The sequence below is a fragment of the Gordionus sp. m RMFG-2023 genome, chromosome 2 (assembly GCF_954871325.1).
Source record: "Gordionus sp. m RMFG-2023 chromosome 2, tfGorSpeb1-WG-v2, whole genome shotgun sequence".
Classification (NCBI taxonomy): Eukaryota; Metazoa; Nematomorpha; class Gordioida; order Chordodea; family Parachordodidae; genus Gordionus; species Gordionus sp. m RMFG-2023.
The window spans coordinates 13,384,343-13,408,277 of record NC_088776.1 but is presented as its reverse complement, the minus strand read 5'-3'; the positions used below and the strand labels follow the sequence as shown (position 1 = coordinate 13,408,277).

At 28.4% G+C, this 23,935-nt stretch overlaps 1 protein-coding gene across 2 annotated transcripts; it reads right to left on the bottom strand.

Annotated features, from left to right (window-relative positions):
• Window positions 1-458: 458 nt before the first annotated feature.
• Window positions 459-20,574, bottom strand: LOC135925495 (lysophosphatidylcholine acyltransferase 1-like). 2 transcript variants are annotated; one of them, XM_065460854.1, is made up of 13 exons: window positions 20,450-20,574; window positions 20,169-20,356; window positions 19,872-20,083; window positions 11,694-11,885; window positions 4,934-4,992; window positions 4,842-4,876; window positions 4,671-4,725; window positions 4,525-4,607; window positions 2,001-2,159; window positions 1,236-1,500; window positions 879-956; window positions 720-834; window positions 466-675 (listed from the first exon to the last, which is right to left on the bottom strand). In XM_065460854.1, the coding sequence occupies exons 1-13, from the start codon at window positions 20,522-20,524 to the stop codon at window positions 578-580; spliced, it is 1,614 nt and encodes a 537-aa protein (XP_065316926.1). In that variant the 5' UTR covers window positions 20,525-20,574; the 3' UTR covers window positions 466-577. The 2 variants fall into 2 exon arrangements, with proteins under 2 accessions (XP_065316927.1, XP_065316926.1); XM_065460855.1 differs by lacking the exon at window positions 2,001-2,159 and having other exon boundaries at window positions 459-675.
• Window positions 20,575-23,935: the final 3,361 nt, after the last annotated feature.

Below are 23,935 nucleotides of genomic sequence, written 5' to 3'. Positions count from 1 at the left end.
TAAAATATTAATATTAAATATAAATAAAATAAATAAATAATAATTAATGCTAGGCATATCTTATGGAACGCTGACGGACCCGATGCAGAATTTTTGACTAATTAAGTTTTAACCGATTTCATATCTAAGCCTAATTAGCCGATTTTTCACCTAAAATTAGCCTATTACGCAACACTAATCGAAGCTCTATTCTTATACCCTTTTCTCAAATTAAAATATTTAGGCACTATAAATAGATGTTTTATATTTATTCTTATCACCAAAATCTATATTTTTTTAAAATGTTTAAATTTAAGTTTTTTCAATAAAAATTTTTTTGTTTATTTTTAATTAAAATTATTAATCTCTTGTAAAATATGGGATATAAAAATTGTAAAGGAAGCTTAATAATTAATTCAAAATTGAGTATTTATTAAAACCTATAAATATATTAAATTTGAATATCTAAAATATTTTGATAATAAATTCTGTCAACAAATATTTAAAATTTTTTTTTTTTAGAAATTTGCGAATAAATTAGGATGACTTCTTTTTTTATGTAAATCAAATATAAAAAAATATATGAGCTATTTATAGTTTAATTCGTTTTCTTGTTCAAACCATCGAAGTAAAACATATTGGACATGGATTCATCGTGTTTCGTCAAAGTTTTGGTAAGGTATTTGTTTAATAAATCTATTTATTAATTTGATAGAAAAATGATAATATTTTTAAAATACCTTTCAAAGTAGGAACACTTATAATCCTCTCAACAAATATATCATCGAACAAATTACTTTCCAAGTTGCATTCATCAAGAACACTTTTTATATTATTAGCTTTTAATTGAGTTGCCTTTAATATATTCGATATTCTACTTGTAAAATATTTTATATTACTTCATAATGGTTAATAATATAAAACAGGTTTGCAACTTTCTTCACGTCAATACGTTCTTCGGGTGTATGATTTTCGAGCTTTGATTAAAATATCATAAGAAAAGTATATTACAAAAGATCTTTAAAATATTAACGTTTGCCAAGATGAAATCATTAACAATTTAACAACTGATAAAAATCAAATCTTTTAATGGGAATAATTTTATCCTAGTTTTTAAATTATCTTCATGATCAGTTAAAGATATTTTCAAACCATTTTTCAAAAATATTTTATAGCAATAGATCAGCAGTTAACTAATGATTTTGTCGAAAAAAAAAATAAAAATAATAAATATTAAAAAATTAAAATATAGTTACATCCACGGATATAATAGGCACATTGTTGTTTTGATTAGTATTGTGACTTTGGCCAGGTTTGACTAATTGACTTAGATTCTGAAAGTATTTGGATTCTTCTTTGGATAATATTTTATTTAGTTTTTGATCTTTTTGGTATTCATTTTGTAGAAACGAGATAAAATTGGAAGTCACCAATAAGGCACGATCACGAATGAGTGGTTCGTTAAGACCACTTGAGTTATTTGTCGAATTTTGTTGGGTGTAATTTTTTGTCTTGTAATAGCTAGTATTGAATAAATAAGGAGAAAGTATGTAAAAATTTATTGTTAAATATATAAATAACTAGCAATATCATTAAAATTTGAAAAATTATTTATTTGAATATTTTTATCTGTATTATGCTGTGTCATAATATCGAATTTTGAATCGCGATTCAAAAGAAAATTACATTTAAATAAAATTGTTTCCTATTCAAAATATTATTGCATCACATGATCAGCGTTTAGAACCGGAACCCCCTTTTTTCTAATAACATGAACGAAAACCCATTTTAAAATTCTTAGGAACCGGTTCTAGCAAAGGTTCTACTACCATTGTTCAAAATGTTGTAATTTATTTCTGAGAACTGTAACCATTTTTTAAAAATATATTCAGAATTGGAACCATTTTTAGTCCAGTTTTAAACTTCTATTGATATTATTTGTATTTTTTTTCTTTCCCATCTTCAAAACTCATGAATCTGAATCTCATTCATATTAATAAAAGAGTAGCAAAAATATGAACTTAATTAATAATGTTGCACACAGGAAATTAAGCGAATTCAATAATTTAGAAGGCTCTTTGGCTTTGTGTATAGTTTGAAATTTTTGCACTGCTTCGTTAATTTTCCAAGCATTCTTGCAATCTTCGTAAGTCGAGTTGCTTTTAGGAATCTTCAAATGTCTATATTATTTGTAAATTAAGATTTTTTAAAAAATGACTGTATAATGATATTAGATATTGTTAAAGCCAAGAGTAAGTGGTATTGTTAAAAATCCAGACTAATTTCTAAAAAGGTCCCATTAAGATTGTAATCAAAATAATATTAGTAAGCGTGGAGATTCTGCTCATATATGGTAGAATGTTTGGACATTTATTTGCCAAATCTCGAGGCTCACATAATATTTCAATTAAAATCTTAATCGGGCCGTTTTTTAAAATCGACCCGAATCCAGCTTTTTAACAACGCAAATAAAGAGGGGAAGGTTGACTCTCATAGTTTGCGTAAGCGTGATATTAGAAGTAAGATTAATATTTATAATAAGATATTATAGTCACGTGTGCACCTTCATATAGTTTATTTATCAAATGCAATTTTAAAATCTTGTTTTTGAGAGGAATCCGGCACCTGATTTTTCTTTAAAATATAATTCATTGAGGATCGGAAACCAAGTTTAATTTTTAAATGGCAATCTATCAAGATTTATCGTTAATACAGAATAATTCCTCATTCATAGTTAACGCGAATTCGCGGAGAACTATATAAAAACACAGCATATTTTATATACTTCGCTGCTATTTCAAACTAAATGTGAATGCAGGGTAAAACAGCAAATTTTTTTGAATCCTAGAAGAAAGGAATAATAAATATTTTATTTTTGAATCATCGCACAATTTGATATCCTATATAAATAGTATAATAGTAATTGAATTGACCCATATTATATATAATATTTTGTAATTTTTCGAATTGTTATTATCAAAATTTTGAATAAAATAAAATTATTAAATTAATTTCAATTTATTAATTATAAATAATTTAATTATATTTATTTTAGTTAATTAATATATTTTATATAATCAAAACGAGATAATTTTTTCATGTAATATTTCAAAATAATGTAATATTTTAAAAAATAATTACTGTGAAACCTCTAAATGTAGTCTCACCTTCTTATATTACCATTTTAACTCAATCTCACGCAAACTCCTATGATATTGTTTGAATGATTCTTAGTTAAAACTTTTTGGTGAAATTCCATAAAGGGCTAATACAATGGCGAGGAGATCTAAGATAGTTAGTTGGGCAATCGCGTTATTTTTATCTGGTTAAACCTAGTTTTTCACTAAAACTATTACTCAGTCTCATTTTTTTTGAAAATATAGATCCAATTTTGAACAAGGTATAACAAATTACTCGTGCCTCATTGGTTATTAGATTAAATTATAGTGGTTATGAAATAGATTTGCAATGCTTGGTCTGGATAACGTCTAAATTTTTTTTATTTGCGCTAGGCCAGGCAAAAAAATTAACGGGCTGAGCTTGTAAAAAGTGGAGATGCTAGGTGCGTATAATAGAGAATAGGAAAAAATATTCTGATAACTTTTATTGTCCTCATAATTTCATAGATAAAATGACGTGCTACCATAATATTTTTCCATTTTCTAGTTTTTGTTTTTATTGCTATAATAAGAAAATCATGAAGCTAGCTCCTCGTTAGTTTTGTTAAACGGCTCGATTTCTAAAAATGGCTAATCCAATATTTTTGCCAAAAAAATTAAACAAGCTTCAAGATTTCACTAATAGACGTCCAAACCTTTCTGCCATCTATGAGCAAAATATCCAAACTCGCGTAATATTTTTGGATAAAATATCGGGTTAGCCGTTTTTAAAAATCGAGCCGTTTAACCACGCTACTCTATTTTATTTGATATTTTTCCATAGGATATATTCTGGATATAAAAAACCCGGACCGGATGACCTTAGTAAAAAATTAGAACCGGGTCTAGTCAGTTACAGCACTCTGTTAGGAATAAAGTGGAAGAAATTCACATCTAGAGGTTTAATTAAACAAGGAATTAAAAGTTAATTAAATTAAATTTCTTGATAATAGTAATAAGAATATGACCACAATATACTAATGTGTCTTTTTCCAAATAATAAAAATCTTTTTTGTAATAAATGATAATTATTCCATAAAATATTTTGACATTTTAAACTTAATTAATCAAGATTAAAATTATTTTAATGATATTTGAACTCTACTATTTATTTCATAATAAAAAGACTTTTATCAATAAATGTTGTCTATTTTTGAGATATTTTGGCAACCTTAATTAGTAATAACCCTAAAATCAAAAAATAAAATAAATAACATTTATTGATGAAAGCTTTAATATTATAAAATAATTTCTTTCCATATTTTCCTAAAATTATTACCCCCCCCCCCCCCACCCCAAAAATATAATAATATGAAATATCGATTTTAAAAAAAGGTTTCGTACAGAGAATATTTCAATTATTTTTTGTAAATCTGACCATTTTTACCTAGCCATGAGTGTCCTAACATTTTCTGCGAATAGGGACCCATCTTTTTTCTCAGATTCATTTGGATGGTAGACAGGCAAATACTTTTGAATTATAGATTAGTTTGAATATTTATTTTGTAAAATTTATTTGTATATGTGGTTTACTTCAATTTCGATTTTCAAATATGGTTGACACAGCGACCACCATATAACGAGAAGCCTAATTAAATTTTAAATTTTTTTAGTCACTCGTTGTCTAATTTGTATTCTAAAAGGTAACTATATGTTTAAATATGACTAAAAAAAGGCAGATATAAAATTAAGGTGTATTATTACGTGTTAGGGCCATCCCATGTCCAGGTTAAGCAATCCTATTAATAAAAATAAATAATAGTAAGTATACATTTATTCCATAAAAAAAATCTTACAAAATCATTGGGATATCTAATACAAACAGGCTGAACAGGAAATCCTGGATAAAAAGCTCCTAAATTTAACAGATAAATGAATATTATGTTAAATCACTTTCTGGTTATGTATGAATTTATTATTTATGTTTAGGGCTGCATCATCTACATTGATTTATAAGGGTCTTATATTTTTATAAGGCAATGCAACCCAACCATATAAATCAATTTAATTCTCTATATATAAAAAAGACTAATTTGCAAGCATTTTATTTCAAAACTATATTTATATTTGAATAACAAAAAAGTAAAAAGAAAATAAATTATATTTAAATATAAAAAATTATAATCATAATACTATTTGTATGCCCAAAGTTACCTACAACCCGGGAATCTTTGGGGACGAGGTTTTCCAAATTAAAAAAAGCCTCGAAAAAAACAATAAATGCGGGAGATACCAACGAAGTGGTGTTTTTATCTACGACAAAGGATCTCTTTAGAAATCTGCCGTTCTAACTTCCTAAGCATTCATTCCTCCCTTGGATGACTCCAAACCTTTTCCTTCTTCTATTTAGTTTCTTTATTTTATAGTCCAATTTTAGAAATAATTTTTTTTATACATATATGTTTTTTATATAGAAATGTTTCGTAAATATAATTAACAGAGATATAAATATGTATATTAAAAAACTTTGTAGATTGAAATCGTTTTATTTGAATAAAGAAATTTACAGGTTAAAAAATTTATTAATTTTAAATTGGTGTTAGAATATAAATGTTAATAATGAAAGCTCCGTCTGGATTTTAAATCATTTTGGCTAGGGTTGGCAAAAATCGTGATTTTTTGATTTAAATCGCGATTACAAACAAATAAAAATAATTCAAATTTTAATTAAAGAATTATGGACTAAGATGGTAAAATATCGTTTTTTTTAAATTTCAGTTTAATATTATCTTGCAAGTAAAGGACTATGCTCAAGAGAATAAGTCAGAAATTGTTGAAAAATTAAATAATGATATGTTGTAATTTGATATTTTTTTCATACAAAGAGCCGATGATATATAATATAGTTATTTTTTAAAAAATTTAACTATCAATAGTTTGCTAAAATAAATTTATTGTAAAATTTTCTAATTCAAATAAAAATGCCAAATAAAATTTAATTTTTTCAAACTAAAATTAGCTATTGCTATTCCACCTTACATGCTAATAAAAAATAAGAGGTAATCAACTTTCATTCTTTGCTAAAAGTTACAATCAAGCTTTAACTCCTGCACACTTCTTATCCTATTTAAACCCGAAATATCTTTCAAATTACGTGATATGTGATAAAGCGCATTCGCCCTCTCATAGTTATATGCTAGGTATTTCTCATTTCCATCTAATTAGATTTATATAGAAATTAGGGGGAAAAGATGATAAGCCCTTTACACGTTTGTGGGCAAGCCGCATGTACTTGTCAAAATAGTCCGAGGAATTGTTCAAACGTCTGTAGGCTGATTAAGAGGGAAAGGACCAAAAATAGACACCCAGACACATACCTACAGCCCTATTTGCATTTAAAAGTAAAAGAAACAGGGTAAGATTTGTTAAGTTTAGCGTTTATAGAGTCTGAGTTAAAATAAACATGATAATTAGTAATGAACCTGTATTCCTGTTGGAGGTATTTTGAGTAGTTGAAGAGGGGAGAGAGTAGAGTGACGCAAAAGAATTTTTATAGTTATTTAATTTTGTGAATTGTTTCCAATTTAAAGGTCAGCCACCTCTTTCAGTACTAGGTAAAACCAAAGTGTCTTATATCTACTGAACGACTTTCTTTAGCAAGTGAAGAGCCATGTTAAAGCATCGTGGACTAAGTTGAAGTTAGGGTGTCCCAGTATATGAGCTAGGAATTGGATGCGAATTTTCTTTAATATGATGTGGGTGAGGTATGTTTCGATTGTTTCCATAATTTAACGTTTGATATTAGTTTGGGGTAGAAAACGCCTTTTATAATCCTTAAGCACTTGTTAATAAACGTCTGACATTTCCCGTTATCCGCTTCCCATGTTTCACAGCCGTATAACAGTATAGGGATCACAGTGGAGTTAGATTCGTAATCTTGTAAAGGCCGGTATCTCCTTTGTCTTCCAAAGCTTGAAGTACTTGTAGAAGTCTACTCTAGCTTTTTGTATCCTTAACTTGATTTCTTCCTTGCAGCCCACTCTATTGTCCATGGTAATTCCGAGATATTTTATTTTGGTGACTACCTTGATCACTTCAGATCCAATTACAATACTCTCTATGTGAGGTGTGTGTCTAGCTAAAAGGACCATGGTCTTTTTGAAATTAATTTCCAGCCCAACTTTCATATTTACAGATTTCAGTAAGTGGATAAAATTACAAGTTTCTTCTAGGTTCTTGGTAATAATCACTATATCATCCGCATATCCTGTTCTCTAGATGGTACCTATTGTCTGGAAATGAGTTGAGTTCCAGTAGATTAGCAGCATCTAAGGTATCTTTTAAAATTTTGTTCATTACTATGTTAAAGAGAATAGGAGAAATGACACATCCTTGTTTAACTCCTTTCTTTATCCTGAAAGGCGGGGAGAGGCTTTGTTATTAAACGAGATGAGCAGATTGTTATAATAGTTCCTTAATATCTTAATTATGTTTGTATCAACTCCAACCTCTAATAGTATTTCCCAGAGAGCATCATGATTTACGTTATAAAACGTTCGTTTAAACAATTAATTATGCAAGGTACTTTCCAAATCTTCAAGTTAAACCAAATAAAATTCCTATTACGTCACCTGGATCTTTATAAAATCTCCTCGAACTCAAGTTAGTATAATCTAGTGGGGCCTATGTACAAACTGAACAATTACTTATATCTTCCCTAAATATAAATGGTCTACGGGATAAACTCGCCATTCTACTAAGACTAATGACAGAAGAGAAATGGAAATAATTGCTTTACAAGAAACCCATAGTCATGGTAACATCACAGCAACTTTCAATCACTTCATTTTATATTGCTCTTGTACTACTTTAAATAGTTGGACTGGCATTGGATTTCTGATAAATAAAAGAATATATAATCTATATTGATAAATAGATTATCTTTTTTTAGACGATCTAAAAAACGTAATTAATGCCTTACCTAGGAGGTATAATATAATTTTGATGGGTGATTTAAACACCAGGATTAGATTAGAGGAAATCTATAAAAGAAGGAACATTATTGGTAATGCAGCCCTCGCATAACCTAATGGAGATGACAGTAGGAAAATATTTGATTTATGTGGTAGCAATAATCTCAAAATTGAAAACACCTTTTACTCTCATGGAGAGGCAAATACCTTCACCTTCAGAAGAGGAAATCATAAATCAGATTGATTTTTTCATTTCAAATGTTCATGGCTGGAGATGTAATGGGTATGATGAATATTAATTTATTCGACCATAGAATGATCAAAACCAAGATCATGGTTAGGAATTTATCTAATCAACTAAACATTCTTAGAAGAAAAAATATCAACAATTTACAAATACCTGAGATTAGAGAGCTATTCGATCATAGACTTTGTGAACAATAAGTTTTGAAAATATATCCCGATCCAAAACAGATGAAGAATGCTGGGCGATTTTTAAGAGAGGAAGCAAGTAAGGTTCTAGGAAGTAACAATCCTCTCGTAAGAAATGAGTGGATATCAATGACGACTATGCTAAAATTTGAGGAGCTCCATTCAAGTGGTCACTTTGACAGGGAACTTTGAAAAACTATTCAAAGATCACTAAGGAGTGATAGAAGAATATTCACGGTTAGGAAAGTATACGAGATTGATGCAGATATGAGAGGTTATAGGCTTTTTGACACTTATGGTTAAATATTTATGTAAATTTAAAATCCCCTGCCATTCAATTGGAGAACAATAATGTTATAATTGACCAGGACGATCAGATGGCACTTTTGATAGATCATTACATGAATATTTTTAAATCAATGAAACCAGCGAGGATACTATATAAGCAACAATCTACCTCCCAATTTTCACTAACCGATTTACTCTCTTAAGAAACTCAAGAATCACAAAGCTCCCGGCACAGATAACATTACTGGACATCTTAAAGCGACATAAGACGCTGTACCACGCTTCCTGCTAATCATCTTTAATAAAATCTGGTCTTCAGGGATACACCTAAGGACTGGAATTTATCTACCCTTTGCAATTTCCCGAAGACCTCTAACCCTACTAATTTCTGTGACTATAGGGCAATAGCACTCATTTCGACTGTCCAAGATCTTTATGGTTCTCCTTAAGATTTGTATTCTACAAACGTCGCAAAACCTTTTCGTAAAATATATCTGTGCTTATCGCTCAGGTAAAAATATTATGCAGCCATTTCTTACTCATAAAATTATTATCCAAAATGCGATAGATAAACTACTCTTTCTCTTTACTTTTATTAAACGAGGTTTGATAACGTAAATCATGATGCTCTCTGGGAAATTATATCAGAGGTTGGATTGATACAAACATAATTAAGATATTAAGGAACCATTATAACAATCTGCTCTCCTCGTGCAGAATTAATAACAAAACCTCTCTGCCTTTCAGGATAAAGAAAGGAGTTAAACAAGGATGTGTCCTTTCCCCGATTCTCTTTAACATCGTAATGAACAAAATTTTAAAAGATGCCTTAGATGCTGCTAATCTACTGGAGCTCATCTCTGTTCCAGACAATATGTACCATCTAGAGAACAGGATTATATCTTATGCGGATGATTACCAAGAACCTGGAAGAAACATAATCTTATCCACATACTGAAATCTATAAGTATGAAAGTTGGGCTGGAAATTAATTACAAATAGACAATGATCCTTTTAGCTAGACACACACTTCCATAGAGTATTGTAATTGGATCGGAAGTGATCAAGGTAGTCACCATAAAATATCTCGGAATTACCATAGACAATAGAGTGGGCTGCAAGGAAGAACTCAAGTTAAGGATACAAAAAGCTTGGGTAGACTTCTACAAGTACTTCAAATTTAGGAAGACAGGGGAGATATCGACCTTTACAAGATTGCGAATCTAACTCCACTGTGATCCCTATACTGTTATACGGCTGTGAAACCTAAGCGGATAACAGGAAATGTCCGTTTATTAACAAGTGTTTAAGGATTATAAAAGGCGTTTTCTACCCCAAACTAATATCAAACGTTAAATTATGGAAACAATCGAAACATACCTCAATTCACATCTTATTAAAGAAAAAACGCATCCAATTCCTAGCTCATATACTGGGACACCCCAACTGCAACTTAGTCCACGATGCTCTAACATGGCTCTTCACATGCTAAGGAAAGTCGTTCAGTAGATATAAGACACTTTGGTTTTACCTAGTACTGAAAGATGTGGCTGACCTGAACATAAATTGGAAGCAATCCAACACTAAAATAATATCCCCTCTATCGTCACTCAGTGTCTCCTTTCTTCAACTACTCAGATACCTTCAACAAGAATACAAGTTCATTATTTAATTATCATATTTATTTTAAGATTCTGTAAACGTTAATTAAAAAACCTTCCTCTGTCATTTTTACTTTCAAATGCAAATAGGGCTGTCTATTTTTGGTCATTTCCCTCTTAATCAGCCCACAGATGTTTAAAAAATAGTCCTCGGACTATTGTGCGTACAAATATGTGCAGCTTGCCCAAAAACGTTTAAAGGGCTTCTCATCTTTTCCCCCTCTATATAAATCCAATTAGATGGAAATGAGAAATACCTAACATAGCTTTGTTGTATCTACAACGTTGAGAGGGCGAATGCACTTTATCACGTTTACGCAATGAAATATGGAGAACTTCTGTATCCAAACACTGAGATTTTATCTATCTTGGTAAAGTTTCAAGCAAGATCAGAACCTTTACTAAAACTATGTTTTCGGATAATATAGTAATAAAGTAGACCTGAAAGGTAGGTGGCCTGAAAATTTGAGGAAGGATGTAAATATTCTAAAAATAATAAAAGAACTATTTACTGCATCTTCATCATAAACTTAAACCGATAGGGTATTCTCATCTTTTGGAGTTGTTCACTCGAAGCTCAGGATTCGGTTAGGAGCAGAAAAGGCAGGAAAATTAGTTTTTTATATTTAAGCAATTAAACTCTAATAACAATGTCGATGGGTAGTGTGATTTTTAATATATATTTCTTCTTAATTTTACAAATTTATCATTTTTTAAGGAAATAAAAAAAATTTAAAATATTTGTAGATTTTTTATATTAGTTTCGTTTTATATTTAGAATATTAAATAATTTTTCAATATTGCGATTAGGATCAGCAGTTATTTTTCTACTATGTCAAAAATTGAAATAGAAAATAAACTTTTTTGTCTAACAAGTGGTGCAGTTTAGTTATTTAATTTAGATTTTGCTTATATAAATCCTTTCACTATTTTAAATTTTGATTTAAATAGTTTTTTTTTAAAATCGGGGTGATTGAAATCGCGATTTAAAACAAATTAATTTAAATCGCTATGTAAAACAAATAATTTAATTCGGCCAATCCTAATTTTGGCTGAATTTTATAAATTGTTTTATGGGATTGATTTTTAACATATATAGTTAATCTGATTTTTTCTTCAAATGGTCAATATTCGTGCCAATCTGATATTGACATTAATATCAGTGCAACAATTTTATATTTTCAATAAAAATAACATTTTACATATATCACCTATAAAAATTGTAAATTATTATAAGTCACAAATAAATAGAAAAACTAAACCTTTTTTGAAATATATAAGGGCTTTCCTATTAGTACAAGTCCCTTCAGGGAATATACATATTTGAGGCCATTGATTGAGTGTCCCAACATTGTCACCGTCATTCATTCGGTTAATAATTCCTTGAATGGCATTTCTTCGTGAATTCAATTCATCTCTCTCAACCCAAATTGGCTGAAGGAAGCTAACCAAAGCTTAAAGTGTTGTAAAAAAAATTTAAGAGTAAATTAAATGACAACTTAAAAGAATATAATTACATTAAAAAGGTTTTAGAAATAATATACATTTAATTTTAAATGTCATAAATTGAGTATTATTAACACCAGTGTTACATGAACTGAAGATATTTACTTCTATATGTAGTCGCATAGAAGAGAGTAGGGAATAATATAAAATTGGAAATGGGATCGGGGGGGGGGGCTACCTTAAAGTGTGTTGTTTCCAATTTTTTGATGTTGAATTAACTTATTATTTAAAATAACTATCCGTTGTTAAAAGATACTTTTCAAATGGATCTCTCTCTATACAGATACATCGCATATAGATACATTTTTAGAAATGCATCTCGATACAAATACAATTGTTATTCTAATTATGTAAGGTGTGCATAATGCTTATTTTAGGATTCTATTGTTAAAATTCAAATTTCGAAGTGAGTTAAAAAAATATTTGCTAAAAATTATAAAAAATATCTATAATAACTACTCGAAAATTCCTGTAAAAATTGGACTGAAACAGAGATGAGTTTTATCTCCTCTACTATTTAATTTTATACGAATTATATTATAAAAAAAGTTAAAATATTATGCTCGAAATGGTTGGCCATTGGAAATCTAAATATTCTTACGTTTCCTGACGACCTTTGCCTGATTGGAATCAATACCAGATCTTCAATTCCTAATGGACAGTATTATCGTAGAAGCTGGTTTTTTTGGTTTAAAAATATTATTGATAAAACAAAGATGATGACTTCATTTCTACGCCCCACAACACTTGAACCTAAAGATACAAGAGAAGACGATTGCAGAAGTACAACAACTAAATTATCTAGGAGTAATTCTAGATAGGAAAGGAAAGACCAAACAAAATTTAATGGTTAATTAAATAAAACCAAACCCAAATATAGGTCCTTTATGAAAATATGGCTATCCAACCAAATATCTATTCTGCTAAAGATCCGACTTTTTAAAATTCTAATACTCGCTTTCCTAGATTATGGTACTGATACATGTAACGATACAAAATAGGATTACAAAAAGACAAAAATATTTATTAACAAATGTCTAAGATCTATCACGAAAACTTTCTTACCTTTGAACAAAACACATGGGCCAAATGCGACACACTCCCATTATATAGAATGATAGAATATAGGAAAATTGAACTAGTAGGCCATATTTTTAGGCAAGCCCCAAACAATCCTATATATCAAGCACTCGTCAAAGTATCCCCAGAGGAGCCATCCCTTAAATCATTTCTAACATAAAAATAGTTGGTTCGGCAGGATAACCAGATCAATAGCGGAGATAGACTTATCCTGGGAATTCATTAAGTGGCTTCTGCAGATAACTTTTAAAACTATTCTAAAGTTAATCTACGATCATCTGACGAATGACTGCTGAGTAGAGAGGTAATTATATAATTATTTTTAAGAAAAAAAGATTAATACTCTATTGACTGTTAGTTTTCTAAATTAATGATATCTAGTTTTCTAAATTACCGATATCTTAACGATATTTTGTTATATATGATAATAATATTTTTTTATCATCTGTAGTATAAAGAAGTTCTTCATGAGTAGTAAACTTATAGGACGAATTTAAATAGATTAAGGGTTATAATTTGATTATTAAAGACTATGAGAAACAAATGAAACTTTATAAATTTTTCCGATTACAAAGTGAAATTATAATATAACGTAAGAATAATCCACTACACCATTATATGTCTTTTACTGAATACAAAATACCTGTAATGGCAAAACAAAAAATAATAAAATTAGCTTATTTTGAATTTAAAGTAGAAAAACCAAAAATGGCCATTGATTTTAGAGATGCACTATTTTAAATTTTACCTATATCGAATATCAACAAAAATAATTAACCTTCCCAAATTATAAATAAAATTTTAGTCAAAATTATTACATGAATTTATAAAATAATTATATAAAAATATTAACTGATAAAAAAAAGAATGGTGCTGTGAACCCGTGAAATTATAATATAACGTAAGAATAATCCATTACACCATTATATGTCTTTTACTGAATACAAAATACCTGTAATGGCAAAACAAAAAATAATAAAATTAGCTTATTTTGAATTTAAAGTAGAAAAACCAAAAATGGCCATTGATTTTAGAGATGCACTACTTTAAATTTTACCTATATCGAATATCAACAAAAATAATTAACCTTCCCAAATTATAAATAAAATTTTAGTCAAAATTATTACATGAATTTATAAAATAATTAAAAATATTAACTGATAAAAAAAAGAATGGTGCTGTGAACCCTCTATTGCGCGACATATCAATAAATGATATAATTTTTTAAAAAAAACTTATTTTTGTCTTTAAAGGGCTCTTAATAAACTAAAAATAATTTTAAAAGAAAATTTTTTTAAACCATAAAAACAATTTCAGTACGGGTGTACCGATACCACTTTTTGGAGGTTGATCCGATCCGATATTCCGGCTATTGAATTGATATCAGCCGATTACCGATCCAATATCATATCTATTTAAGTATTCTGTAAAGATACCAATGGTTTTAATTTTTAATATACTTTTTATTAGTGTAACATCTATAATTTAACTATACCATAACTTATGTCATTTAAATATATTATAATGATCAGTTATAGTTTATATTCACTTCAATTGCAATTCTAAAAGTATATAAAATATTTTCATTGTTAAATCACTTTTATAATATGTAATAAACAACTATATTATGAAATTTGAAATAAATATTTAAAATAATATTGATTTCTTTTTAGAAATACCAAAATTTCCAATTTATCAGAGGTCAGCTTGCGGCGATGGTAACTGACAATATCCAGCTTCACTAAAACCAGATTCTGAAGAGATTATTGTCCACTTTTATAAACAGAATGCGCAAAAAAATAACAATATGGCAAATTTTTATTAATTAATTACTATTATTTTAAAAATTAACATAAAAATGGATTTCGATTTTATTTATATAAATAAATGATTTTAGATATAACTTTTTTAAAAAATTTTATAACATTTTATTTTTGTTAAAAATGCCATTTTATATAGGATCGGATCGGAAAATTTTATAATATTGGCCGATAACCGATATTTTAAAATGAGTAAAATATTGGCCCGATCGATCCGATAAAAATATCGGTACATCCCTAAATTTAAGTGTGTGTATTTAAATACACAATGCGTGTAAAAAGTATCATATTTTTCAAATTCAAACCTATTACAAAATAAAGAAATATAATTTTATTAATTTTCATGAAATAATTTTAAAAAATCGTTTTTTTAGTAAAACATAATGATACACCATAGTTTGGTACAAATCACTTCCGTAACCAATTTACATCCAGGGTTTTTGCATAGAGACTTTTTACTATATTTTAGCCAATGTGCTATATCCTGTCTTATTTCTTTGTGCGTAATAAGACTTGTCGGTCCCTTGCTAGATTTTTCTTTATATTTGGTGTCAATTGATATTCGTTTTTTTACGCTAGCACTCATATTTTGTTACATTTACAGAGTATATGCAATTGAAATTTTAAATGTTAATAATGGCATCTGTTCTTTTACCGGCACCTTTAAAGCTACAAAATCTAGCCCATACATTAACCAAGATTTAGCATCATATCAAGTATATGGAATACTATACGGTGATACAATTTATGTGATCTTATATCAACCCATACTCCATCTTTTAGAATTCTTTTTCAGTTGGAAACTGGCAATTATAAATTATATATCTCGCTGTAGCAATACTCCCTTTTGGGCGAGTGATACTTAAAGTCAAAACCAATTATCATAACACAATTTAAAATTGAAATTAGTGGTACTGATTGTTGAAATACGCATTTCCGCTAGAATCAACATCTGCTGATCTTTAATCAAGAATTTCCTCAACTAATGAACCACTAAGGTTAGAATCAGAACTATTATGGAATACAGTACATTTTGACTATGGATAGCAAATAAAGAACATTTAATAATATAAAAAAAATAATCAAAAAAGCTTAAATTCATATTGAGTTTGAGCGCATTATGTATCTGGATACTTACCTTAAAATTTAAATTTTAAACACTATTAATGAATATAACAATCTATTTATATATAAAACATTTCTTTTACCTTTATTTAATAGGATTTTTAATTTCCTGTTCTAAAAATTTGTACAAGAGAATTGACATAATTTAAAAAAGGAAAAAATGCAACTATTTAAAAGTTGTAAACTATGTATTTTAGAATTTTTATATTGATAGCTGACTTTCATTTTTGACAAAATTAACTATAGAAATAAATAAAATATACGTGTATCTATTATACATCATGTGTATTTTTAATATTTTATTTTGATAATATTGATATTGGTATAATTTTTAAAATAAGAAGATAAAATACTAAAATATTAAAACAACTCTATAAAAATATATAAAATTACTAAATAAAAATATATATTAATAGTATCGAAGGCTCTAAAAGAGCTTAATTTAATAATGAAAATGTACCTAAAAAGCAAGTATAATTGTGTTTAAAAATTTCCAATTGAAGTTTTTGTTTATAAGGATTCACGATTTTCTTTTGTTATGCTAAAAAATTTTAGCGATAAAGTTTTTAAAAAAATATATGTAGACTGAAAAATTGCAGTTAGTTGAAATGACTATTGGCTGAAATATAAAGTTATTTAATTTTGAATATTTATTAATTTTTTTATTTTCCCCAACAAGTAAGAGGGTTTGTATTAATTGATGAAGGAAAGGATGATACGCAGGTTGCATCCCAAATAAGGGATTTCCCATTGGACCAGGGGGTGCAGGTTAAGCCCTCGGGTCTGAGGCCGTCTTGTAATGAGAGGTTGGTAGGTTCAAGGAGGTTGGGTATTTTAGCCTTATTAAAATCGTTATGTATGATTTTATTAATTGCTTTATGCCGGAAATGGCGTCCTTGGCTGCGGGTGTAGTTTAGACCGTATCTGGCGTTAGGTTGAATGGGTAGGCTGCATTGGTGGCAAGAGTGTGAATGTGTAAGCGAGCATCCAAGTCTAAAGCCTATAGTAACTATTAGTTGGTCATTGGTTAAGAGATTATCTAAAGTTTGGCTTGGAAGTGCTTCGAGCCATTCATGCCCGCCGTATTTATCGTTATTATGTAATAGTTGTATATTGCTGATTTCAGTAGGGTTAAGACTATTTTGTAATTTTTTTATTAGGGGTTCGATGATTGATTTGTTAGAGATTTCGGTATAAAAATGTATAACCGTCTGGGGTTAGGAGATTCCATCTTTCTATTGCTACTGATAGAAGATCATCATGGGGAGCGATGAATAATGAGATCGCAGAATTGAGCGTAGGCGATTTGATATAGAGAAAGGGAAAGAAGTTCTAAGGGGATCAAGTCGATACTTAGTTTGGCGGGTAATTTGGCTATAATGAAAAGTTGAGGATCCTTTCTATAAAGGTCTTTAAGCGAATATTATGTTGAATGAAAAATTTTGAGGAGGTGAATGAGGAAGATGAGTGGAAGATATGTGAGATTTTGTGAAGATATAAACACTTTTTTAATAAGTAAAAAAGCTGGTGTGATGGAATGTGGTTGATAAACTACTCCTAGTATTGCATCTCAGAAAAAGTTTTATCGATAATTTTTTCGGATATATTATTATTATATTAAGTAATGAGGTGCCTAATAGTTGGATATCTTCTTTTCCGATAATAGTGTATTCTTTAATAAATCTAAGGGAATCACGGGGTTGAGGAAGCAAATTTCAGTTTCAGTTTTATTTAATTCTAATCCTATTTTAGAGCATTTTCTTTCAAGGTAGTTAAGGGCTTTACTTATTTAATGTGGATTACCGCAAAGGGTGCCATCATCAAGGTACCATAGGTTTAGGTCGAGATCAAAATCAGATTTAAGATTCATCATATTATAGATAGCTAAGCAGAAAAGAATTGGGCCGAGGGGGTTGCCCTGTTGTACTCCCTCTTCAGAGTATATAACGCTACCAAGATGAGGGGAGTGCTATTGTTATAGCAGATGTCTATGAAGCACGAGTATTGAGGGAAATTATCGAAAAAAGATTCAAGTGCCGAGGAACGAGAGATTGTATTGAAAGCATTCTTAAAATCAATTTTACATAAAACGGAGTTTATTGGTGGATGTTGGAGGTAGATTCGTAGGCAGTGAGAGCCTATATCTAGGCCTCCTTTAGTTACGCATCCTAATTGGCATTTGCTTAGCAGGGAATGAGTATCGGATTTTATTTTTTTGCTATAATTTTAGCTATCAGGCGTCTGAAAAATGAAACGATTGCGATTGGGTGGATGCCACCATTAGGTTTTTCAAAAGCTATCAAGTTAGCTCCAAATATAATTTGATGAGCTAATGTGGGAATATCTTTAGTAGTTATATTATTAAGGAAGGTGGTAAGTGAGTTAAAAAATATATTGGAATTATGAGATTTTTAAAATGTTTGGAAGTAAGAAGGTCTATAGCCATCCGGGCCTGCTGCTGAAAATTTATTAAATTCACTTAATGTATCACGAATATCTTCGTTTATAATTATGAATGGGGGAATATTGAGTGGTGGGTTTGGTAAGCCAGTATAAGAGGCATGTGGATGAAGGGATTTTAGATTGTTAAGGGTCTCGTTGTTAGATGGGGCGAGTTTTGTTTGTAAAGAGATTAATTTTTGTGCACCACATATGTCACCTTCATTTATTTTTTTGGAAATTTTGTTGCAGGTATTACTGAAACTTTCATTAGAATTATTGGGATTTTTAACATATTCTAATAGTGTTTTTCCAAATTTTTGAGTCTGTCTTTTATTAGGTTAGGTAGTTTGATAAATTTGTTATCTTTTGGGATTGAGAGGCATTTGAAAGGGAATGTGAAGAGATTATTCCAATGATTTAAATTTGACAAATCTTTGTTAATATTATCAAATAAATTAGTAAGATGGTCATTGATTTGGTAATTAACACTAGATAGGATGTGTTTTATTGTTGGTATTTTTTTAATAAATATAAATTCTTCTAGTGATTTGTTATTTACTTGTATGTGTTTGGTATTGATTGGGGGTTCTATTAGTTTTGTGCAAAGTGTATTAGAACAAGAGCAAGGGAGGGCCATGTTTGTATAGATGGTCATCTTTTTTTATATTAATAAGTATGTGACAGGTTTGGCAGATTCCTTTCATGCTAATGATGAGAAGGTGGTTTAATACCTGAGAAGTTTGTTACTTTGAGTGTAAGGCAATGAGTTATTTGATGGCATGTTGGTATATAAGGGTTTTGATGTAGATGAAATCAGAATAATTAATTTATATAGTGCATATGAGGGTTGTATTTATACTTCCAAGATAATGTTTTCTTAGTAGTTTCAATTGAAAGTGAGCTTGTTATAAACTCTGAAATTATAGGTACAGGTGGTATAGGAAGAATTATTTTTCAATCTTTAATATAAGTATTGTCAAAATTTGTTCTGAGTTGAGTTAGTGTTTTTAGGAAATTGGTTGAACTTATAAAAGGTTTTTTACTGATTAATATATATTTAGAGCTTAATTGCATATTAGGAACTGTAAAAAATTTTATATTAAAATTTATACCTTTCTTATGGTATGTGTATTCAAATATGATATACACAATAGAGGATTAATCTTTATTTTCTATTTCTTTAATTTTATAAATTAATGATAAATCAAAATTGATATTTGTTTTCAATAAGTGTAAATATAATACAATGCATTATTATTTTTGGTAAGAGCCAATATTGTAATGGTTTGATTATTGGCTAAAAAAAGGACACCTCTGATTGCTTTAGATATTTTTCTTCAATCTTATCTAACAAATATTTTATTGCTGTCAGAATCATTATGATAAAGATCTAGTAACTTAAATAGTTTTCATTAAATATTAAATTATAAATTACTTAATTATAGCTTTATATTAAATATCATTTACTTCCTAAAGCAAATAAATGTTGTGCAGCTTTTTTGGCAACGATTGTTTTAAGATGTGGATACATAACTACTATACTATCAGCAAAAGTTGAATGAGGAGCACAAACTAGAATTTTTGTTTGAGTACAAGGTTCACCAATGATTTTAATATGGAGGAATCCACAGGCCCATAGCAATGTTCTATTTAAAAAGTCCAGCCATGGTAGCATATGGCTTAATAGTTATTATTATTTTAAAAAAATAGCAAAAATAAACATTATATACTATAAATTTGGCAAATGATTTATATAAAATTTACTAATATATCCATCCAGATAAAGGGATTTCTCTTGTTATAACACAGTTGGATGGATCTTTATTCTGGAATTTTCTTTTCTGTTTTGACCCAAACCAATAAGCCACACATACAGAAGGATAAAGAAGCAAAAAAACACATCCCATTATCAATAATCTCAATGGAAGTATAGTAAAGGTTAGGAAGAATATCTGTTTTATAATTAAGGCATAAAAATTAACATAAAAAGGTATAGCGAGCACAATTTGCATGTTATCTAGAATTTAGCAGAAAAATTACATTACTTTTAGACATTGATAGAGCGTCCATTGAGGTCTATGATAAAAGGGATTTACACTCTCAATTTTATCATCTGACATCTATCGTATCATATCGTATACTGAATTTACCATAAAATTAAAAGTTTCTGTCATCTTTCAAGGAAAGTGTCGATTTGATATCCCAGGCAGGTCAATATTGACATGTTTTTTTTTATTTTAAGTAATATAGTGGAAACATCTCTATAACTATTTTTACATAAAAATCATATAATATATTAAGAACATATTGAAAAAAAACATTTCAAAAAAGATGTAAATTAAAAAAAAATTAAACTAAAATTAAGACAAGATAAAAAATAATTTTGAAAATAATTTGTTAATTCATAATAGGCATTGCATAAATAGAGACTAGATTTGATTTGTATATAGCTATTGAGAGTTGTTGTTTTAGATAAAATAACACTAGGATCCAATTACATCATTATTAAGATCCTGGAGACGTTTATAATTAGTACTTAAAATTATATTTAAACTTAATAGTTCATGGCCAAAGTTCCCTAAAGTGGACCTTACAAGAAAAATAATAATACTGTTCTAAAGGTAATATTTATTCAATTTTCGCATTTTATTACAGCAATACTTTTAAATTAGATGTGCAAGTTAAATTGAGTGTTGTGATTTGGCTAGGAGACTCTTTTTTACGCAATATGTAAAAGTTTATTAAATCCAATGATATATATGTATCATGGATATGATCATAATTTGTGTATTGAAAATTTATTTTGTTATATTTTGTTTATATTATTTCTTCAAATGCTGGTTATTATATATGTATATTGGTGAGTATAACTCTTTCTACAATAAAATTTATTCATTCCTTATTTTTAAAAAAGAGTTGATTAAATGTTGAAGATGCTCTTAAAAAATTATAATTGAGAAGTAGTAAAATTTTTAAAGAAGTTTTTTAAAAAAAATATTCTATAGCCAGGGGCTTGTTAGTTAGGTGCTCTGGGTGATAACCCCCTTATTAAAAATTAGCACTAATTTAGAAAATTAATTAACATTAAAAAATTACAAGCTAATTTTTAAATAATTTGAACCCATTTGAACTAATACATTAATATATTAAATAACTTTCCTACGAAATTTTAGAACTTATTTGTAAATAAATATATTCTTATTTGCGGCATTAAATCATTTTACAATTCTACATTCTTTTTTCCCGCTTTAAGCAAAAACAAATTAGTAGAAAATCAAAATATATTTTATTATATGTAGACCTGTGCGCCGGCGACCTTGTTTGGTTACGCCGAAAACACCGCCGTTAAGAAAATCTCGCCGAAAACGCCGTCGTTATTCACATCGGCGGCGCACGGCCGCCCCAGAAATTTATTTCTACCTTTTTATTCTAATAATTGGTCAACATCACTCTAGTAATTTTTTAATGTCAATCAAGATTTTGATGAATTTTTATTTTCTACTATTTTAAAATCATAATTATATTGACGTCTTTATAGAATTCAATCAATCAAAAATCTAAAATTCCAAAAGTTACCATAATTTTACATATTTTTAAAATGGATGCATCTACTTTAATAATTTAAATAATTTTAAACTCTGGATAATAAAAAATCCATAGTCTGGAAATTTTTTGCAAAAGAATTAGAGAAATTATTACTGCTCTAAGATATAAAACTGCAGAGGTTGAATTTGAATTCGAGGAATATCAAAGAAAATGCCTAAGTACAATAGATTTAACATCAAAAATGTTAGATCTTGACAGCATTGATCCATACCCCGATCAAATTGGCAATTCCAATGATAATAGTAACAATAATTCCACGCATATGAAAACTTTAAATTTAAATATCCCAACACGTTGGCATAGTATATTAATTATGCTAGAAAGCATATCTGGATTAAATAAGAATTTAATAATTAATGTTTTGAAAAGAATTGGGAAGCACTTTCTCAAATTATGAATCTGATCTGGTAGAAGAACTATTAGCATTTCTTTCAAAATTTAAAGAATGTCGAATTTCTTTATGTACTAAAAGGGCCTACTTTAAACTTGGCGTTACTTTTTAGAAGTGAAATTGAAACACATTTAATAGTAAATGATAGTGATAGTTCTGAAATTATTTCACTTAAGGAAAATATGCTAAAAAAACTTGCGTTACGATTTCCGGTTTGTAATCTGCAAGTAATATTATATAATTATATTCTTTTATTTTTTATTTAAAATTATCTAGGTATTGGCTTCTCTTTTAGATCCAAGATTTTAAAAATTGACAATTGTGTCAAAGTATTTAATAGAGCAAAATTGCTCAGCTTCAGAATTTATAATAAAACATCTTAAACTTATAGAGAATGATGATAATAAGGTAGTAAATATAACTAATGAGGATGAAGATGAATTATTAAATTCAAGTTATTTCACATAATTGGCAAATAAACATTCAACAAATATAAATTATGATTCCAAGTTAGGTGACTTAGAACAAGAATGCCACAGTTTTCTTGGAAAACGACATTCACAAGATATGGACGTTCTAAATTTTTGAAGAGAAAAGAAGAGTGAACTTCCCAATCTTTCCAGGCTCGCCAAAAAAATTCTATGCATTCCGGTGACTAGCATACCTAGTAAAAGTTTCTCTACCGCTGGATTGACGTTAAATTTAAGGAGATCATCATTATGTCCCAAAAATTTAAATAAAATAATTTTTATACATGATAATTAAATTACGAAATCGATTTTGGATATAATAAGTTTTCTATTAAATGAATATTAAAAAATATGCCGAGATATCTGTAGAATAGTGTATATTTATTTATTTTTTTTAAAATTAATAAGCAATTAAAAAAATTTATATATGCGCCGATTTACGCCGATTTTATTGACGGCGGCTAAAAATGGGCGCGCCGCCGGCCGTTTATTAGATTTTTTAAAAATTGCGCCGGCCGCCGATATTTCGTCGGCGCACAGGTCTAATTACATATGATTATATGAAAAGAAATGGTGTGCAATCTATTTAAAATTAATTTATAAATTATTATTATGGATGATCCGGCATATTAAAATGAAAATCTAATGTGTTATGGTTGTTTTAATTCAATATATATTCGTTTTTGCGCTGAATTTTTAGTATACAATAAGTGGTGATTATTTTTTATTTAATTTAAAATGTATTTTTGAATCAAGCACATTTTAATTCTGAAAAAAATAATCCAAACTCAAAGAAGCAACTTAGTAAAAATTTTCTAATGGTTGATAAGAAAAATAGCAATATGTTATTTGTGAAAAACTTTAATCTGTCTTGAACAAGATTACCATATAAATGTTGTTCAGTCTGAAAGGATTTTTCAGAGAATAAAAAGTAAGGATACATGTCTTAAACAAAAAAATTACTTAAGGTATAAATTTTTTTTAAAAAAAGAGGGAAGAGATAAAAGATGCGGATATATGTAATGCAATAAGAATTTTTCATTGGAGAAATAATTCACATAAGA

Bases quoted from the DNA above. Each gene is read 5' to 3' on its own strand.
- LOC135925495 (XM_065460854.1), bottom strand. From the start codon at position 20,524: ATGTCAGATGATAAAATTGAGAGTGTAAATCCCTTTTATCATAGACCT. The intron at 11,886-19,871 runs GTAAATGATATT...CAACACTTTAAG, and splicing joins ACATTTATTTGCTTTAGGAA to CTTTGGTTAGCTTCCTTCAG. The intron at 4,726-4,841 runs GTAATAATACAC...AAATTTAATTAG, and splicing joins ACATGGGATGGCCCTAACAC to GCTTCTCGTTATATGGTGGT.